General features: G+C 42.3%; 1 protein-coding gene across 2 annotated transcripts in view; it reads right to left on the bottom strand.

Moving 5' to 3' along the window:
• Window positions 1–8,279: 8,279 nt before the first annotated feature.
• Window positions 8,280–19,896, bottom strand: part of LYPLA2 (lysophospholipase 2) — a 184,510-nt gene continuing 172,893 nt past the window's right edge. For both annotated transcript variants that reach the window (XM_033955044.1, XM_033955043.1), the window contains exon 10: window positions 8,280–9,238. In XM_033955044.1, the coding sequence (XP_033810935.1) occupies window positions 9,188–9,238 (51 nt within the window). In that variant the 3' untranslated portion in view covers window positions 8,280–9,187. The remainder of the gene's footprint in view (window positions 9,239–19,896) is intronic.

The following is a 19,896-nucleotide window of genomic DNA, read 5'->3' as shown; positions in this document are numbered from 1 at the left end:
TATCTGTGTTCAGCTTCAGTTTGTGGTTTGTGATCCATTTTTCTAGTTTCCAATGTTGTTTTCAGGCGTCCTGATGAGGTGGGGTCTTGGATGTCAAAGGGGAGGAGGATTGTTATATATGTTTGTGTATGTGTATATGTGTGTATGTATAAATATATAAATGAATCTCTTCCTCGCCTCTACCCCTAACACAGTTGGATTCAAAAGAGGGATAGCCAAGTTTCTGGGAGATGGACTCTCCATTATTAGAGTGCAGAGCCGGCTACACCTTGCTGATAGCAGCGCTTTTCTATAGTATCATTCAATTGTCTAAGCGGAAGTACAGATGTTAGATATTTGACCAAGTTACATCAGAACCATTGCTCACAAGGCTCCATATAATTTTAAAATGATAGAGTTAAATTAACAGTATATCCTAAAGATGAAGCACGCTGGGATTATTTGGATACTACTGCATTACAGGCCACATGCTACAAAATTTGTGCAATGTTAGGCATGATTTTGAGACCCTATTTTAAAAGGCTGGGATTTATTTATTCCAATTGTCATGCTTTATGACATGAAACTTTTCTGTGGCGGTTATGGCATACTCTCCCATCTAATAAATTTAGAAATGTTTTTCAAAAATCAGCATTTGTTATCTTACTGCATAAGTTGACTGACAAAAGCTGTGGTTTTCTGTTGGACATATTCAGTATTTGGGAATGAGATAAATAACAAAAAAAAAAAAGTTATTGTTTTTAAAAAATGCCTCTACAAACAAAATCTGATTCATGAAAGTGACTTACAATATAATTGCAAATCTCAGAAAACTACTCACTTCTAAATCTTCTGTGGTCATCTTTGTATAACTTAATTATGATTCATATATGTTGCTTTTTATGATTTTTTTTTTTATTCTTATAAAAATGAAAATTTGTTTTTTTTCATGTTTTAAATAGATAAATCAAGTGATTAATTAGGACAGAAGACTCCTTTTATCTTCATGAGGCAAAGGGAAGAAAATGAGAATTGGTCTCGGGTCCTTTTCTAAAGGGTAGGCAGAAGGCCTGAGTAGAGAGTTGCGCAGGGACAGAAATCAAACCCGTCCCCGCTGGAATCAAATCCATCCCCACCCATCCCTATAAACTTCAGAAGTAGTTATTTCATTTAATTATGCTACTGAATTAAAGGCTCTGGTAGAGACCCATTTACAAATAAGCAAAGACACTTTGGGCTCCTTTTATCAAGCCGTGCTAGCAGGGTTAACGCGTGTGACTTTTCATCATGTGCTAACCCCCGCGCTGGCTAAAATCTACCGCCTGCTCAAGAGGAGGTGGTAGGGGCTAGTGCGGCCAGCGGTTTAACATGCGGCTTGATAAAAGGAGCCCTTTATTGATTTGGAAATATTAATTGGGAAGAAAACATACTTTGTAAACGGGTTTCTACCAGAGCCTCTAATGTAAATATAAAATAGAAATACTAAACTTATGAGGACCCCCAAGCTTTCAGCTGAGGACTTCCTCTGCAGTTGGCCCCCAGGGTCCCTTTTGCCAAGCTTGGCAGACAGCAGTAGCATTCCTGAGTCACGGATGCTGCCAGCGATTGCTGCACTTGGTCGAGGGGCAGTCTGACGGTCTTTAGAGGAGGTCCTGTGGTAGTTGGGGATCCCCACCAGCCACAGCAAGGGTCAGCAAGTACTTCAACACTGTAGAACTAAAACCAGAAATGTATATCCTTTTCTTTTGAGCACAATACAAAGACATCTGCTATATACATTTCTCAAAGCTAACATATTTTAGTCAATAAATTTGAATTTTTTACCTTTGTTGTCTGGAGACTTATTTTTCTATAAAGTTGGTCCCAGTTTCTTTTTTCCGCTTTCCCATCTTCTATAAATTCTTCTGTTGCTGTCCATTGGTTCCTCCTACCATGGTCCAGCATTTATCCCTCTCTCATCCCCAGGACCATGTGCAACATTTCTCCTATCACCCTTCTCCAGCACCATGCCATATCTCTCCCTCCATTCCCTTCACCACTGTATGCAATATTCCTCCCTCTTGCATCCATTTCAATCTGTCCCACTGTTCCCTTTCTATCACATTTCTCCCTATCATCTGTATCTCCCTCACGCCCTATGACCAAAAATTCTCCTTTCTTCCATTCCCTATGTACACGACCATCTCTCTTTCTCTGAGACACCCAATTCTCCCTTTCCATTCCCTTCTCCACCTCAGTATCTCTTTCCCTCCCTTCCTCTCTCCCAAGTTCATGTCTTCTGTGTCCAAAAACGCATTCCCTCCCCCCCTTTTGTGTCCTGCGTTTGCCTTGGTGTCAGGTCAAAAGCGCGCCGCGACAAAGGCGTGCCCAGACAATTGAGCACAGCGCGGAGGCGCATGCCGCTCTAAATTACTGTTTTTAGGGCTCCGACGGGGGGGGGGGGGCGTGGGGGGAACCCCCCCACTTTATTTAATAGACATTGCGCCGCGTTGTGGGGGGTTGTAACCCCCCACATTTTACTGAAAACTTAACTTTTTCCCTGTTTTAAGTTCAGTAAAATGTGGAGGGTTACAACCCCCCATAACGCCGGCGCGATGTCTATTAAGTAAACTGGGGGCGTTCCCCAACAAAAACCCCCGTCGGAGCCCCTAAAAAGTGTAATTTTGTGCGGCACACACCTCCGCGTTGCGCTCAATTGTCGGCGTGCGCTTTTGTCTTTTGCGCCGTTGTCTATTAACCGTTTGCCTCCCATGTTCGACCCCTTCTGTGTCCTGCAGTTGCCTCCCACTTTCGTGTCCAGATAACAGCAGGGGTTGGAGGTAGCTCTAAGTCTTGTTTTGTTTGGTACTTGTAAGAGATACAAGAAGGAAGGATGGTGAAGGTAAAAAAATAAAAGTGTAAAAGCAGTCAAGTGTTTCCATTAATGTTTCAAACGCTACTTGCCAGTGGCCTCCTTTCTTTAATAATAATAATAATACAACTAAAATGGGAGTCTTAGTAGCCATGGAGATTACAGCTCATTAGACTACAGCTCTGGCAGGTCCTAGGGAGAAACAAGCAGCAGTAATTCAAAACATCTTTAAAAGCAGTGAAAACGCTTGCAAGAGGAAGAGAGAAAGCAAGGGAAAGGGGTTACAGAAAGGAAAAAAATAATAAATACCTTATTAGCAACTTTCTCTTTTTCATCCAAATGGAGCTCTGAGAGGTAGCTCGAGCCGTGAAGCTCTCTTCTATTTCCTGCCTGCCCTGCAGCAGCTCACTTAGCCAACCGGAAGTCTTCCCCCTGAGGTCAGAAGGCTTCACGTCAGTCGCGTGCAGGGCAAAGCCCTCCCTCTGACATCTGGGAAGACTTCCGGTTGACTATGTGTTCTGCTGCAGGGCAGGTAGGAAAGAAGATGAGCCTCATAATTCGAGTTCCATCCAACCCTGTGGGATCCCCAAGACCACCAGGGGGGTCCCCATGGAATCCCTGTGACCCAAAGGGGGAACCCATGGGATCCCTGTCATCCCCATGCAGCTCTCTAGGCCTGAGCCCATGCAAGGGTGGAGAAGGGCATCTCTTGCACCTAGAGAGAAGGTAGAAATTGCCTGGAGCTAGCATCAGTGCCATGACACAAAAGGCACAGCTATATTGACAAATTAACTACCCATTGTCCTTAAAAGTAAATGCATATGATATGAAAGTACTATTTTTAAAGCTACTTATACATAGTCTTCTGTTAAATGAGTAAGCTTAGAGAGAAGAGATGTTCATTTTCTTTATTCTCACTGTAACACAAAACATCTTTAAGGAAGGCAATGGTTCCATTTTATTCAGTTTTTTAAACTCATGTCAGGACTTGGGGGCTGCATCTTGGTCTTAGAACTGAGCTTGGTCTAACTGTGGGACAAAAGCAATAAGCAGGCCCAACTCCAAACAACTTAATTTTAAGTCTGCATAGATTCCGCTCTTATTTGGAATGTTAAATGAATACTGGATTGTAGCTCCACCTGCCAAATACTTAACAGGTGTGTTTTCCAGCACCTGTCAGAAACCCCTCTTAACAAGACTATATGTAAAGAAAATTAAAAAAAACAAATTCCTCCTCAGCATTACACCGCAGTTTCAGGCCTCAAACACTAATTGGAACATGTTATCTTACTGACATATTGTTTTTATGTTAATACTGCTCCAATTCTGGGTGAAATAGCTGAACTTATTTTCCCTCTAATTTTAAGTATCCTCTACTTTAGAACCAAGCTGTTTATACTAAGGACTTGATTGCTGTTGGCTGATTCTCTGGCCAATTCTCCAGCAGTGATTGCTGTATCATCAAGTTTGCTTGCAAATGATTTGCATGCAACCAATCCATTGCTCAGTGAGCAACTGACACATGCGTTATTTAATAGCATAGCTGTTATGTGTGTGTTAAACATGCACAATCTGCCCCATAAGAAAAAAGCCCCCCCCCATGTGCCAGCACCCCCAAGCCACCCCCCCTACCAAAACAAAAAAAATGGCAGGAGGGATACCCACTCCCTCTTAACCCCCCAGCACCTTTTAAGTTGGGGGCATAACACCCTGATTTGCTCAGATACCTCTATCACGGCTACAGCCCCTGCTGCCGGGGTCTCCCTCGAAGCTAGCATGACAGGAGATACTTCCTGCTCAGCCGCAGCAGACTCTGGGCGCGGTGGTGGAACAGACAGCAGGGGGGAGAGAGAGACCTCCCAGTCCGAAGCCCCAGCCTCTCTTTCATTCAGGAAACTGCTAGACATTCCTCCGATGTCGACACGAGAACTGGCTCCGACGAACTCCAGCATGGAGCGCTGTACGGGAGTAGATGTTCGAGCCACAGGGGGCTCAGCTCAAACAATTCCCTTGTATTTAGAATGTGGCATGCCGCCACAGACAGAAATAAGCCTCAGGAAATAGAAAATTGCTCCTGCAACAGGTAGGATTGAGACACTGAAGCTAGACTGCTGCCATCTTGGATCCTTCGCCTCAGGGATATCTTTTTTCAACAGGAAGTGTTTTAAGCCAGCACGCATAAGTCCTGCATGGGATTGTCACCCCTCAAGCTAACACTGGCAATTTACCAAATGGTAAATCTGCTAGAGAATGGCATGGGGACAAATTTGTCCCTGCAGGAACTCAATTTCCCTGTCCCTGTGAGTTTTGTCATTGTTCCTGTCCCATTCCTGCCTAATGTAAATGTGCATGAGTCACGTCTCTTTCATTTGAAAGGATACTTTGCAATGAGAAGGCATAGGATGAAGGTGATGGGCTCCAGCATAATCTAAGGAAATACTTTTCTAAGGGTGGCAGATGCCTGGAACAGTCTCCTGGAAGAGGTGGTAGAGACAAACTGTGTCTGAATTCAAAAGGGCCTGGGATCTCTCAGAGAAAGAGATAATGGTTACTGCGGATGGGCAGACTTGATGGGCCATTTGACCTTTATCTGCCATCATGTTTCTATGTAAGCTCTAAATCAAATGGAATTGAAGAAAATAAAGATTTGTTCAAAACAAAACCTATTATAAACCAGAGAACAAATTCATATCAAGTTTATATTGAATTACCAGACCTCAAATACCCAAGGCACTACTTGAATGATTTTTCATGCCCTTACGGGGGTGGTAAATTCATCATTGGTCTTGGTAAAGTGACTTGTGCTATAAGTGTTTTAAAATATTTTTAATATCTGTTTTAATAAATATAAAGTGCATTAGATGCTAGAGGAAGGATTTGTGCCCGACAGCTGCCCAACCGTTTCACACTCGGTTTCATCAGGGACTATGCCTCCTTCTATTACTGCACCAAACTTATTTCACAAGCTTTAGCAGAGCCACAATGTCCAGCCAGTAATATGTCCAGTGTGAAACAGTTGGGCAGCCGTCTGGCACAAATCCTTCAAGTTTTATTAGGATTTTATATACCGCCTATCAGGGTTATCTAAGCTGTTTACAATCAGGTACTCAAGCATTTTCCCGGTGGGCTCACAATCTATCTAACGTACCTGGGGCTATGGAGGATTAAGTGACTTTCCCAGGGTCACAAGGAGCAGTGCGGGGTTTGAACCCTAAACCCCAGGGTGCTGAGGCTGCAGCTCCAACCACTGCGCCACACACTCCTCCTTCCTCTAGCACCTAATGCACTTTATATTTATTAAAACATTACATTACATTAATGACTTCTATTTCGCCCGTACCTTGCAGTTCTGGGCGGATTACAAAAGAAACAGCTGGACATTTCCATGAGAATTACAATAAGATTTAGAGAATTACAATTTAGTGTTTAGGATACAGAGAATATGACTGGGCTATTCCAGTAGATTTACAATTTTGGGAGCTGCATAAATAGGAGATATTAAAAATATTTAAAAACACTTATAGCATAAGTCACTTTACCAAGACCAATGATAAATTTACCACCCCAGTAAGGGCATGAAAAATCATTCAAGTAGTGCCTTGGGTATTTGAATTTGTGTCTTAACTGCACAAGCCTCAAACACACATGATTTTAAAGTGTTTGAGGCTTGTGCAGATGAGGATGGAACTTGCAGGAATAGGGCAGAGACAGCAAAAGAACTCATGGGGATGGGGAAAAGTTTGTATGTGTTATTCTCTATTATCTACTTATGAGGCAACTAGGCCTGTAAAATTGGCACATGAAAATTGAGAGGCATGTGTAGTAAATTCCAGAACTGAAGCCTATACTCAGATAAAATTTCCTGTTAGTAAACCTTGAATGTTAAACTAATAATTGCAGAGGCTTTGGCTTTATAGTGGCTGGGTGAAGTCTCTGCTCTGCTTCCAAGCTATGCACACAATGTATAGACTAGAGAGTTGTGAGGGGACAGAAATGCCACCCGTCCCCGTGAGGAATTCCTCCGTCCCCACGAGGAATCCCCTCCGTCCCCGCCCATCCCTATAAACTTCAGAAATAGTTATTTCATTTAATTATGCTACTGAATTAAAGGCTCTGGTAGAAACCCATTTATTAATTTGGAGACTTTATTAATTTGGAAATATTAATTGGGAAGAATACATACTTTGTAAATGGGTTTCTACCAGAGCCTCTAATGTTTATAAATTTTTATCAACACAACTAATATACTTTATCCTAAAGAAAAGAAAAAAAAAAAGAAATATAATTTTTTTTTCCTACCTTTGTTGCCTGGTTTCTGCTTTCCTCATGTTCTCATTCAATTCCTTCCATCCACTATCTCTCTTCTCTCTGCGTCTTCCATTTTCTCTGTTACTGTGCCTCTCCCCCCTTCCAAATTGGTCTGACACCCATCTTCTTCCCTCCGCTCCCCCCATAGTCTGGCATCTCTGTCTTCTTCCCTGCCTGCGTTTACGCCCCACTCTCTCTTCCCCATGTCCTTTCAGCATCCTTCTCCCCCCCTCTGTCTTCCCCATGTCCTTTCAGTGTCCTTCTCCCCCTGTCTTCCCCATGTCCTTTCAGCATCCTTCCCCCCCCTCAGTTTTACCCATTTCCCTTAAGCGTCTTTTCCTCTCCACTCCACCTTTCCTCCCTGCCCCTTACCTTCGTGGCGCTTCCCCGCCCGCCCGACAACAGAACAGGCCCGGTCCGACAAACCTCCCTGCCCTGAATCCAGCTGCTGTAAGAAGGTAATTTAGATTCACGGCTACAGGACAGGGAGGTTTGTCGGTTGGGGGAAAGTGCCACGAAGGTAAGGGGATCTGGCCGGCTCTGCACCCCCCCCCCCCCCCCCCCAAGGCTGCCCCAGGGTGGACCACCCCCGCCCTTGGTACGCCACTGCCTTGAATTTTTCCTACCTGTCCTGCCGCAGCACACAGCCGACCGGAAGGCTTCCCGATGTCAGCGCTGACGTCGGAGGGAGGGAGGGCTTTGCTTAAGCGCTCCCTCCAATGTCAGCACTGACATCGTGGAAGACTTCCGGTCGGCTGTGTGCTGCGGCAGGGCAGGTAGGGAAAAGAAGACGAGCTTCGCGGCTCGAGTGCATCCAACTACGCGACCCTAGGGGGCGTCCCCACGGGATCCCCGTGACTCGGAGTGGGAACCCGCGGAATTCCCATCATCCCCGTGCAGCTCTCTAGTATAAACAATGGTTAGGATTAGATCCCATTGAAGCTGCAGCCCTATTGCTATAACAACTGGACTGAGTTAAAGAGGGAGAAGGGAGACTATAAGAGAGATCAAGCCAAATGGCCCATGTTTCTCTACAAAGGGGGGGGAGGGGGTGGCTTTTCCTTACTCTTTCAAAAATAGTTAGCTGGTCACTGCTAAAAGAGGAAAGTTTAGCTGCTGCAAGAACCTGCTCTGTACAAAATTTAAAATTAAAGCAGCAAGCTCTTTATTACCCTTCAAAACCAAACACTTTACAAATTAGTTCAGAGGCTGTGTATTTTTTTAAGTGACCATTTGAGAATGAAAAAAGTATTAGCAAGTAAATTGCAGGGTGCTTTCTAAACCAGCCAGAATCTTTATTTTTCCCCCAACCACTTTAGAGTTGAAATAAAAATGGTAGCAGTTTGTGTGAGGACTTAAGTTGATGGATTTATAGCTATGTAAAGTATCCTTAGGAACACAAGAAATGTAGACACTTGGCCAATTTTTGGTGCATTATCTGGACACTGGTTTGCAGCTGGACATGAGGTTATACAGAGGGGACAAAGGAAAGAGGCTGGTCACGTACCACCTGCTTTTTGTTCTACCAACTGCCACTGTTTCAGGCCTAATGTAAAAGAAAGGGCATGTGTTGTTTATTTGATAAGTTCATACTATCTCTCCCTCAAGGTTACCACTGAGACATTTATGGGATGTATAAAATACTTTCTAGGAACTGCTGCATTAAATACCAAAAGTTTTGACAGCCATGGAACTTCTCACATTAAATACCAAAAGTTTTGACAGCCATGGAACTTCTCACATTAGTAGTAATGGTGAAGCCACACCGAAGCCACTGACACTTTGTAGAAAAGCTATGGCTCAAGACTTGAGCTGGTGGTAGCAGCCACCTCCATAGAAAAATAGCAGCTGTTACTTTTCAAAAGTCTTAATGCGCTTATTACATCCTAAAGAAAATTTTGTCCAGGACCACCCCTACCCTCAATGCAGGATACTTAAGACATACAATGGCTTGCAGGGACAAAGGAAAACAGTATGGAAGTTTGTTGCCACGGCTTCCTTTTGCAGTTCACAGGTTAAAGCTGAAGGGTGATGACCTTCTCATCTATGTTACAGTCTGGGCAGCAACTCTTCTATGAAGCCTTTTACTGCCTTCATTTCCTAAAGTAAAACAAACACAATTAAATGAATGTTAGAAAAAAACAAACGGACGGTTTTTCATAATTTTAATAAGTGCTGTGGCTTATTCCATGAATGCTTAACCAGCCACTAGCAATGAACATGAGCCTCAATGATATCACTACCACTGCTGTAAGTGCAGGCGCCACTTCTGAATGGCTGCTCAGTTCTACTGAGGCAGCCATTCAGAAGTGGCGCCCGCCCACGCAGCAGCGCGCTTGTGCACTGCTGGCCCCGACATGCCGGTAATCAGGCAGCAGCCCTGCAAAGCACCAGCGACCAGCCCAATTAGGGAAGTGTGTAGGCCTAGGCATTAGCGCACTTGTGCGCCGCAGACCCCAACAAGCAGGCAGCCGTCCACCAACCTCCAACATTGAAAGGTACTGCCGGGGGGGGGGGATGGGTGGCTGGGACAGAATTTAAATGTGCTGGGGGCTATATAAAAGTGATGATTAATTGGGGAGGCTGGGATGGAATTTAAAGGTACTGGGGATATGTGGGGGATTATTTATAGTACTAGGGGGTATATGGTATGGGAGATTATTTAAGATGTGGGGGGATGATTTAAGGTACTGAAGGGGGGTGTCGGGCCTGTCTGCCTGCCTGTCACTAGGCCTGCCTCCTCTTTTTCCTGCTTCAGCCTACCACTAGATGGGGGAGGGACATGATGCAGAGCCTGGCAGGGAGAATTTAATTCAGAATGGTTTTTCTCTTGTTTTCCTCCTCTAAATCTAGGGTGCATCTTATGGTCAGTTGTGTCTTATGGAGTGAAAAATACGGTACATTGAAATTTCTTTGCAAATTTGTCCCCGAATATATGCCTGATTTAAAAAAAACCCTTTGACAAATTGCCAAGAACAGGCTAGTTGAAACATGCTTAGGGATTTCGTTTTGAAATCCTTGCATGTTTTTAACCTGCAAGGGAGAAACTGGATCATACCTGGTACATTTTTTTACCCTACCAAACCAGTCTAAAACCTGTGGGTATATCCATGATGACCAGCAGATGGAGACAAAGAACAAAGACTTGTAAGCCCTGCCATTCAAGAGCACTTTGAAGCTTCATGTCTTCAGTATTTCAAGCAACAAAGCAATGGAGATGAAGTGTATAATTTTGTAACTAAACTAAATTGAAAAATAAAACATTTATAAATTATTCTTCATGGAGGGTTATAAAAAATAAAAAAAAGAACTAAACCTGCATAAATAGCAGATTCCAACAGTACCCTGGTCCGACCATTACTTCATTTCAACTTATTTCCTTCCCATAACCATTCCTAAACTAAACCTTAGGTTTGTATACTGCATCCTCTCCACAATCGTAGAGCTCGGCACGGTTTACAGGAATTGGGATAGAAAGGAACTCCAATGAAGGGTTAAAGGTCAAAAGAATGAAGAATGTTTAGAGGGCTTAGTATATCAGAGAGGGAGGAAGTGTTACATTTTTGAGAATAGACAGGTTTTCAGATGTTTACGGAAAGGTTGGAGAGAACTCAGATTCCGAAGAGGGGAGGTAAGGTTGTTCCAGAGCTCAGTGAATCTGAAGGGGAGGGAGGTCCCTAGCTCCTGCATGGGAAATGCCTTTTAATGAGGAGAAGGATAGTTTTAATTTTTGGGTGGGTCTGGTGGTATTAGGATTTGAAGAGTTCCAAGAAAGTGGAATAAAGGGAGGAAGGAATGCCGTGTAGGATCTTGAAAGTTAGACAGGCGCATTTAAAGTGGACCCTGGAGATTATCAGAAGCCAGTGAAGCTTGGACAGGAGCGGTGAGACACGGTCGAATTTACTTTTTGTGAAGATAAGCTTAGCCGCGGCATTCTGAATCCGCTGAAGTCTATGAAGGTTTTTCTTTGTTAGGCTTAAGTAAATAGAGTTGCAATAGTCCAGTCTGGAGAGGATGATGGATTGGACAAGGACGGCAAAATGCTTTTGATGGAAACAGGATCTTACTTTCCTCAACATGTGAAAGCTGAAAAAGCATTTTTTTACCAAGAAATTGAGGTGGTCGTTGAAGAACAATGTAGAATCAATGATGATGCCCAGAACATTGCTTGAGGACTCAAGCTGCAGAGTGGAGCCAGAGGACAGTGGGATGGAGGTGGGTAGTTGGTCTAATTTTGGGCCGAGCCAAAATAGTTTTGTTTTGGACTCGTTCAGTTTCATTTGCACAGTGTGGGCCCAGGATTGCAGGTTCGTTTTACAAGAGGATATGTTCTCTGAGAGGTTATTGAGGTTCGAATCGGTCTCGAGGAGGACGAGGATGTCATCAGCATAAGTGTAAATTGTTTCTAGGGGGGATAGATGGAGGAGTTTAGGGAGGACATATAGATGTTGAAAAGAATAGGAGATAGAAGTGAGCCTTGTGGGACTACACATATCGGTTTCCAGGGGGAGGATGAGGTGCCATTCATATTGACAGTGTAGAATCGGGAACGTAGGAATTTTGAGAACCAGTCTAGGACTGTGGAGTTAATGCCTATCTCGGAGAGTTGGTAAACTAGAATATCATGGTGGACAACGTCAAAAGCAGCAGAAAGGTCGAATTGTAGGAGGACGGCAAACTTTATTACAAGAGTGAAGTTGTTGAACCTTAGAGATTAAGGAGGTCAATAGAGATTCGGTGCTGAAGTTGGAATGAAAGCCATATTGGTAAGGTAGGAGAATAGAGAATCTCTCTAAATAGGATGAGAGTTTGGTAGATATGATGGACTCAAGTATCTTGGTTAGGAGATGGATGTTTGCTATTGGGCGATAGCTGGATGGTGTGGAAGGGTCTAGGTTGGGTTTTTTCAGTAGTGGGGTCAAGGCAATATGACCTATTTCTGGGGAAAAAAGGCCCAAATGTAGGGCAGAGTTTATGAGTTTGGTAATAGATGAGATGGCCTGTGTGGGAATTTTCTCGAATAGGTAGGAGGGGAATGGGTCTAAGGAACAGTTGCAGGATTTCAGTTTGAGGCAGTTTAAAGACTAGGGATTCAGATACATGCTCAAAGGCAGTCCAGGATCTGTCAACTGGGATAGGGTTGGAGACCGTTAGGGTAGGGTTGGAGTCAGTGGGCACCAGAGAGTTGTAGGAGACAGCAGGTGGGAAGGAGCATCTCAAGGTAGTGACCTTTTCGTTGAAGAATTTTGCTAGAACTTCAGCTGACGGAGAGGAGGGGAGCAAGGTGGAGTCTTTTTTGGAAGTTAAGGAGCGCCAGATGTTGAATAGTGTACTACTCTGGTTGTTGGATTTGGAGATTTTGTCACCATAGAAATTCTTCCTTGCTTTTTTTAGTGCTGTATTGTAAAACTTAATATTGACTCTTCAGGACTGTCTATCTATAGGGGAATTAGATTTTTTTCCATTTGCGCTATAGAGCTCGACATTTCTGCTTTAGTTCTCTGTGATATGGGAGGTATCAAGGGGCTTTACGGGAGTAGGAGATGGTTTTGGTGGAAAGAGGGGCGAGGGAGTGGTAGGTGGACTCGGAGAGGGAGACCCAGTTATGTCAGTTGGTTTCTGAGTCTGCAGGCTTAGGAGCAAAGGAGAATTAGTTGAGAAATTTAGTCCAGAACAGATCGCTCGTAATTTTTTTGCGGAAGGTAATGAAATTTGATGGGCGGGGTGGAGCCCCAAGACGCAACATGAAAATTGGGAGACAGAAGGCCTCTAAGAAGTGGTCGGACCAGGGGACATGTTCCCAGTGAGTATCATTGGCTGAAGTTTTGTAAGCAGTAAGATCGAGGAAACTAATGAGGTCTAGTGTGTGCCCCTTTTCATGGGTTGGGGATGGTGCAGGGGGGGGAGAAAACCAAGAGAGGTGAGGAAGCTATTAAATTCAATCGTATTCTTGCTGGTGATGTCGTCTAGGTGGAGACTGATGTCCCCAATGATCAGTAACCTTTTTGTTTTCCTAACTAAGACAAATGTAATCTTTTCCCTTTCTTTCCCTCCGCCTCAAGTTTGTCCTGTCCTAAACTAATGTTATTGAGTTTTAATATTGTATATCTATATTTTATGTTTTATATTGTACATCGCTTTGTAAACAGATTCAGCGATAAATCAAATGTTAATAAACCTTGAACTTTGATATGGTCTCGAGGATGAGTTCGGAGGATTTTTTTCAAGGGGGAGGTGGGCGATATAGAAACAGGATACCCAGTGGGTAAGGGTGGAGTTCATTATTGACCAAGGCTAGCATATATTCTAGTGAGGTGTGGCTACCCTTTTCGAGGAGCTGGACATCGAAGAATGATTTGTAGAGAAGTGCCAGGCCACCTCCTTTTCGGTTAGATCTGGGAGAGAAGAGGCCTTGATAGCTGTGGGAGCAGAGTTCATTTTGTGTAAATAGGTCATCTTTTGTAATCCAAGATTCCATGATGCATAGGAATCCAGGGTCAGAGTCCTCGAGTAGGTCCTTCAAGATTTGAATCTTGTTGCATGTGGATCTGGCGTTGCAATAAAGTGTTGGGACTGGGGTGAGAGAGTCAGAGGCAAGGATAGGGAGATTGGCAGGGGAAACAGGCTTTAAAGAGGCGTGCTTGACTCTTCCTAATTCATCACCACCTTTAACTATTTACACAAGATACTTTAGGCATCTTAAAGAAAAACTAACATCTTCATTGCTCCAATTTGACATCAACTCCTTTGACCTGGAAGAACTAGACAAACAAAGATCTGGGACATGGCCTGCCGTTCCCTTCTTGATAAAATTGCCCCTGTTTCAACCTGCATCATCATTTCTTCCAAAAAACTAAAAAAACCCTTGGTTCAATTCATCACTTCTTCTTAAGCGTCAATTACACTCCTTAGAATGGAAATGGCAAGCAAACCCCACTCCATCCAATCTTAATTCTACAAACAATTTCATCTGGAAAAGAAAAATTATATAAAAATGTATTTCAAAAGCAAAGAACTCCTCGGCCCTATTTTCCATTTTAAAAAATCTGACACAATTCAAGCAGAAACAAAGCATCACAAATTATTCCTCTCCCACAGCCCAAAACCTAGCAAACTTTTTTCAAGCAAAAATCCAAACCATAAGGAATAAAAAAATCTCAAAATATTCATAATCGACGATAATACTACAAATCACTTATGTGTTACATGCTCTCACTTCAATCTCCCTTATTTAAATGACATTCAGTATATTATGCAATCTCTAAACCCTAAAGGTTCAAATTCTGATTCCACCCCACCACTTATCTTAAAACATTATTTTCCCATTTTTGGTCCATTTATACTTAATTAACAAAAAGCCTTTCCAAAGCAATAATACCAAAAGCCTGGAAACATTCCTTAATCCATCCTATAATCAAAAATAGTAAAGAAAGCATCTCAGACTGCGCCAACTATAGGCCAATCTCAAATCTTCCATTCTTCTCAAAATTAACTGAAAAAATAGTATCTAACCAGATATCCAATTTTTTTGACAGAACTCAAGCTCTTCACCCCAATCAAACCGATTTTCGCAAAAATCATTCAACGGAACATGCATTACTAGGTCTAACCACTTCTATACAATACTTTCTGGACCAGCACAAATCTGTCATTCTTGTTTCTTTAGATCTCTCAGCTGCTTTTGACACGATAGACCATTCATTACTTCTCCAAAGACTTACCGCAGTTAGAATTTCTGAGCAAATCTTTGACTGGTTCTCTTCTTATTTTTCAAATCTTACCACTGTAGTATCCATCAATAACACATCATCAACTGTTTTCAAAAATAACTTTGGTATCCCACAAGGATCAATACTCTCCCCTCTACTCTTCAATATCTACCTAGCCCCTTTACTTACTTTATGCCAATCAGTCTTACCGCTTACGTGGATGATATTCAGATTATCCATCCCATTGATGCATCCAATCCCAATGACATTAATCTCGTCAACTCAAAATTAGATAAGATCAGCCAATGGCTCTGTGATAATATGCTCTCGTTAAGTATCTCCAAAACCAACTGTCTTCTCTTTCCATGGAAAGAAAATATTCACTTAACATCTATTACTATCAATGGCATGCCGATAAACTCTGTCAGTTCAGTTAAAATCTTTGGTGTAATGATCGACAGTAAACTGTCCTACCATCTTCAGATAAGTGCAGTTGTTAAGAACTGTTTTTTCAAGGTCAGAATGATCAGATCCTTAGCAAACATTCTTGAAACCTCAGTCTCTCTACATTCTAATTCACTCCCTTATTATTTCTAAACTTGACTATTGAAATTCCTTATATAGAGGTGTCTGTCAAAAAGACATCCAACGTCTACAATTAATACAAAACACTGCCATAAAAATTATAACGAACAAGAAGAAATTTGATCATGTTACCCCCTTGGTAAAGATTGCACTCTGGTTACCAATCCCATATCGAATTATATATAAAATTGCTTTAATTTCCTTTAAAACATAAACACCAAAGAACCTGCCTTCATTCATAAGCTCCTCATCACTCATGATCCTTTGAGAACCTTAAGATCAGTATATCGGCACCTTTTTCACATCCCATCCTTAAAAATCATTAGCACTCGTAGGGCTTCATCATTCACAACTATAGCCCCTACAATTTGGAACTCGTTACCTTCACATTTAAGGTCTGAGAAAAATTTAGATAAATTTAAGGGAAACCTTAAAAGTTTCCTCATTAAAGATGCTTATGAATGCTAAATGATTGCTGGGTCCACCCTTGCCAATTTCTGTATTAATCACATTCAACCGTGATGATTTCTCCGATTGCCCTCTTGTTTTTAATCTTAATTGTACTCTTTTCTTTTTAAAAATATATTTCCCCTACTATCCTTTTTTTCATGTAAGTTACGACTTGTCACTAACAAGTAGGTTAATTGTTCCCCATTTTAATTTTTTAATTAAGTGCTTAGAATTTATGATTAGCATTTCATCAAGTTTTAATAAACTTGAATACAATGGGGCTATGGAGTGATCTGATAGGAATAGTGAAAAAGTTACCCAGTAATACATAAGTTTTTCTTCCTTGTCATCCTTTCTAGACCAGTCCAGAACCTATGGGATGTAGTAAAGCAGTACTTAAGATAGAAGGGAAATAGAAATAAAAAAGTAGTTCCGTGCAGAAAAATAAAATACAGCAGGATCATCCCCACCTTTGGAGAGCTCTTCTTCCTCCAGATCACTGAGGGAAACTGTGTTAGGAGCAAGACATGCTCACAGTCCAATACAGCAACAAAATCTCAGAAATAGCTGGCAGAGCTTGCATCCTCCTAAGGCCCCATGTGTACATTTCAACAAAGACTTTTTGTAAAAGTGTACAAATTCTAGGGAATAAGGTACCTCTGCTCTCAGATATCCCCAGTTAGAGGTAATTTGAACATCAGAACTACACTTTTTGTGGAACATGTAAAACTGCATTGGTCAGAAACATCCGATAAAGAGACTACGTCAGTCTTCATTGGAACCATGTTCAGTGTCAAAGTGACAGCTGCATAATATTGGAGAGGGAACCATGGGAAGCTAAATGTTCCTGGTCTTTACAGTTTTTTTTCTTGTGGAAGGGCTTGCCCCTCAGTCACTGGCAGCTGACATCCCAGTCAGACAAGAGCAGCAGGCATAGACTTAGCACAGACAGCCAGAGCCTCCATAACACTGTAGTCACCACAGGTAATGTTAGTAATAAATACTAAGGCCAGAGATTCAACCCACATAGCTGGCGGTCAGAAACTGCACCACTGTGAGCCACTCAGAGCTCCTCAGCACACAAATTAATTTCCTCAAGAGTGCCCTCAGGGATGGAAGATAATAGCAGAATTTATCCCTGTTGTGCTAAAGATGAAAAAAAAAAAAAAGATGATTAAAACTAAGAACCACTTGTTTTATTCCCTACAAAACTTTCCATTTTGTGTGAAAATACAGTACAAATGAATAGTAAATGGAAATGAGGGGGTGGGGGAAGATGAGTTTTGGGAGTATGGAGCTCAGACCTCCTCTGAGCTATCCCCTAGCTTGACAGTTAAAAAAAAAAACTGTGTGTGGGGGGGGGGGTGAGCTTTCAATAAAAATTTAAGGACACCAACTGCAGTAGTATTTGAAAGCCCTGCTTGGGCTGTTACCTGTTTTATATTTTGAACTGGCTTATAAATTTATTTGTAGACTATATATTGCACCTTGGCATGCTTACTGAGCAACACTCTCCCCATAGGTGATTGCCCAAAGTGTGCGAGTCCTGAGGCCTCTTTACCTCATATGTTTTGGACGTGCCCTCTTGTTCAGGGCCTCTGTTTTTCCCAGTGGCAGACCCGTTGGCATTACAATTGCTAGAGTTTGTTTTGGCTCTTTGATTTGCAACATCCCATACCCAAGGGGCAGTGCTGCTAACCCTTAAAGTCATCTTCATTAAATAGATTGTACCTTCTGGCCCTACTTATTCCCACTGGTGTTCTAGGATGCTTCATCTTTTAAATGATAGAAAGCATAGGCCTGTCAAACTGGGACCCCAGATGGGGAAAAGTACTACTCACTATTTGGAAACCTTTTTATAAATACATTGACTCCTAGAGCTCGTAGCCAGGTCTTAGCTAGGCAGTTTTGAAAGATTTTTCCATTCTCTCTCATTCCAGCAATCTATAAGGGTGGGGAATTGGGGGGGGGGTTGGGACAGATTTGCAATTGTTGTCTTATTTGTGCTGTCTTACTTCATTTACACTGTTGTATTTTCCATTTAAATTTTGAATTAAAAAAGTGGGGGTTTTATCCCAGGAGTTAATGGAAGATTAGGTTTATACCTTTGATAATCTTCTTTCTGATAGTCCCTGTAGGATTACATATGCTAGGTATTCAATCCCAACTCGCAATCTGGGAGTTGCAGAAATACAACACTTTTCTGAGCACATGCTCCTTAGCCTGAAAGCTAGCAAACATCCAGTTAAGTCTCCAAGCCAAGCAACATACCTGAACAAAACCATGACAAGGAAGATCACCCAACAATACAAACAAGTCTTGAACTGCTCTGCAAAATACCAACAAGTAATAAACAGGCACAACGGCAGCTCAGAAAAACATGGAGGAACAATGTAGAACTAACCTGCTGTGTGCAACGAGCACACCAAGAAAACCTTCGGTAATGTGCATACTCTCCACAGTATCTGGCAACTAGCTGGAAAATCAAGCCTGTAAGGAGAATAACAGAGACAGAAAAGCAGGCTATTCCAAAACAACTGAGTAATAAAAGAGAGGACGGGTCATATGGAATCCTACAGGGACTAACAGAAAGAAGATTATCAAAGGTATAAACCTAATCTTCCATTCTGTTATGTCCCTTCCAGATTCCATATGCTAGGGCAGTGATTCCCAACCCTGTCCTGGAGGAACACCAGGCCAATCGGGTTTTCAGGCTAGCCCTAATGAATATGCATGAGAGAGATTTGCATATGATGGAAGTGATAGGCATGCAAATTTGCTTCATGCATATTCATTAGGGCTAGCCTGAAAACCCAATTGGCCTGGTGTTCCTCCAGGACAGGGTTGGGAACCACTGTGCTAGGGGACATACCAAAGCAATAGTAGCAACTAGGGAGGGACAAATAAGCCTGCCCTCAACACCGAGGTCCCAAAAGCAGCATCAGAACGAGCTGCCACATCCACTCGGTAAGAGAGGACCAAGTAGCTGCCTTGCAAATTTCATCAGGATGAATTGCATGAGATTCCGCCCATGACGCAGCCACACTTCTAGTTGACAACAATGACCGACTACAAATCATTTCGAAAAGAAATCAACACATTATTCAAAAAATTTATCAAGAAATCCTAACACATCTCCATGACTCCATGATCTCCAAGAAATCATAACACATCTCCACTCTTGTAAATTTCCCAGTAAAGTCTCAACCATGTAAACAACATCCTAATTTGTAATTTTCCTGGAAATGTCCAGTTATCTTCTTTGTAGAACTGCAAGGTATTGGCAGAATAGAAGTCACTAATGCAATGTAATGCTTTAAGAAAAATCAGCAGCTGCTTGCCATGGGCAATATAAGTCACAGAAACAGCCATTCAAATCCACAGAGCGATCAAGGACTTGGACACCGGCCGACCATGGCGAGGTACAGCAGTCAGGACAAAAAGGTGATCAGACTATCTAAAATCGTTAGTCCTCTTCAAATAATAGAGCAAGACTCTCTGGACATCCAATTTGCTTATTTAACAATAAGCATAAAACTATGCGGTTACAACATAATGCGGTTAAAACATAATGGTTACAACACATATTATTCTAATCGCCCTTTGGTCGCATACATATGTACAAACAGTAGACAGACACATTATCAATTCAAAGTTTAGCAAAAAATCTTCCTTAACACTGTATCTTAAAACTGGAGCAGATATAGCAATATTTCATAGGAAGATCTGATCTTTGCACTCTGAATCTGTGGAATGAAATGCAGGCAACCGAACCTCCTTGTTGACATGGAAGGCCGAAACCACTACCGAGAGAAAAGAAGGTACAGTACGGAGAGCAACACATGCGTCCGTAATATGCACAAAAGAGCCTGAAGCTCTGAAATATGCCCTGCCGAAACAATGGCTACCAGAAAGACATTCTTTATTGTGAAATCCAGAATAGAAGCATCCTTCAGTGGTTTGAATGGGGCCTCTCCACAAAGGGAAAGGAAGACGCAAGGAAAGATGCAGACA

Source organism: Geotrypetes seraphini, chromosome 8 (assembly GCF_902459505.1).
Source record: "Geotrypetes seraphini chromosome 8, aGeoSer1.1, whole genome shotgun sequence".
Lineage (NCBI taxonomy): Eukaryota > Metazoa > Chordata > Amphibia > Gymnophiona > Dermophiidae > Geotrypetes > Geotrypetes seraphini.
The sequence above is the reverse complement of the archived record's forward strand: the minus strand, read 5'-3'. Positions and strand labels throughout refer to the sequence as shown.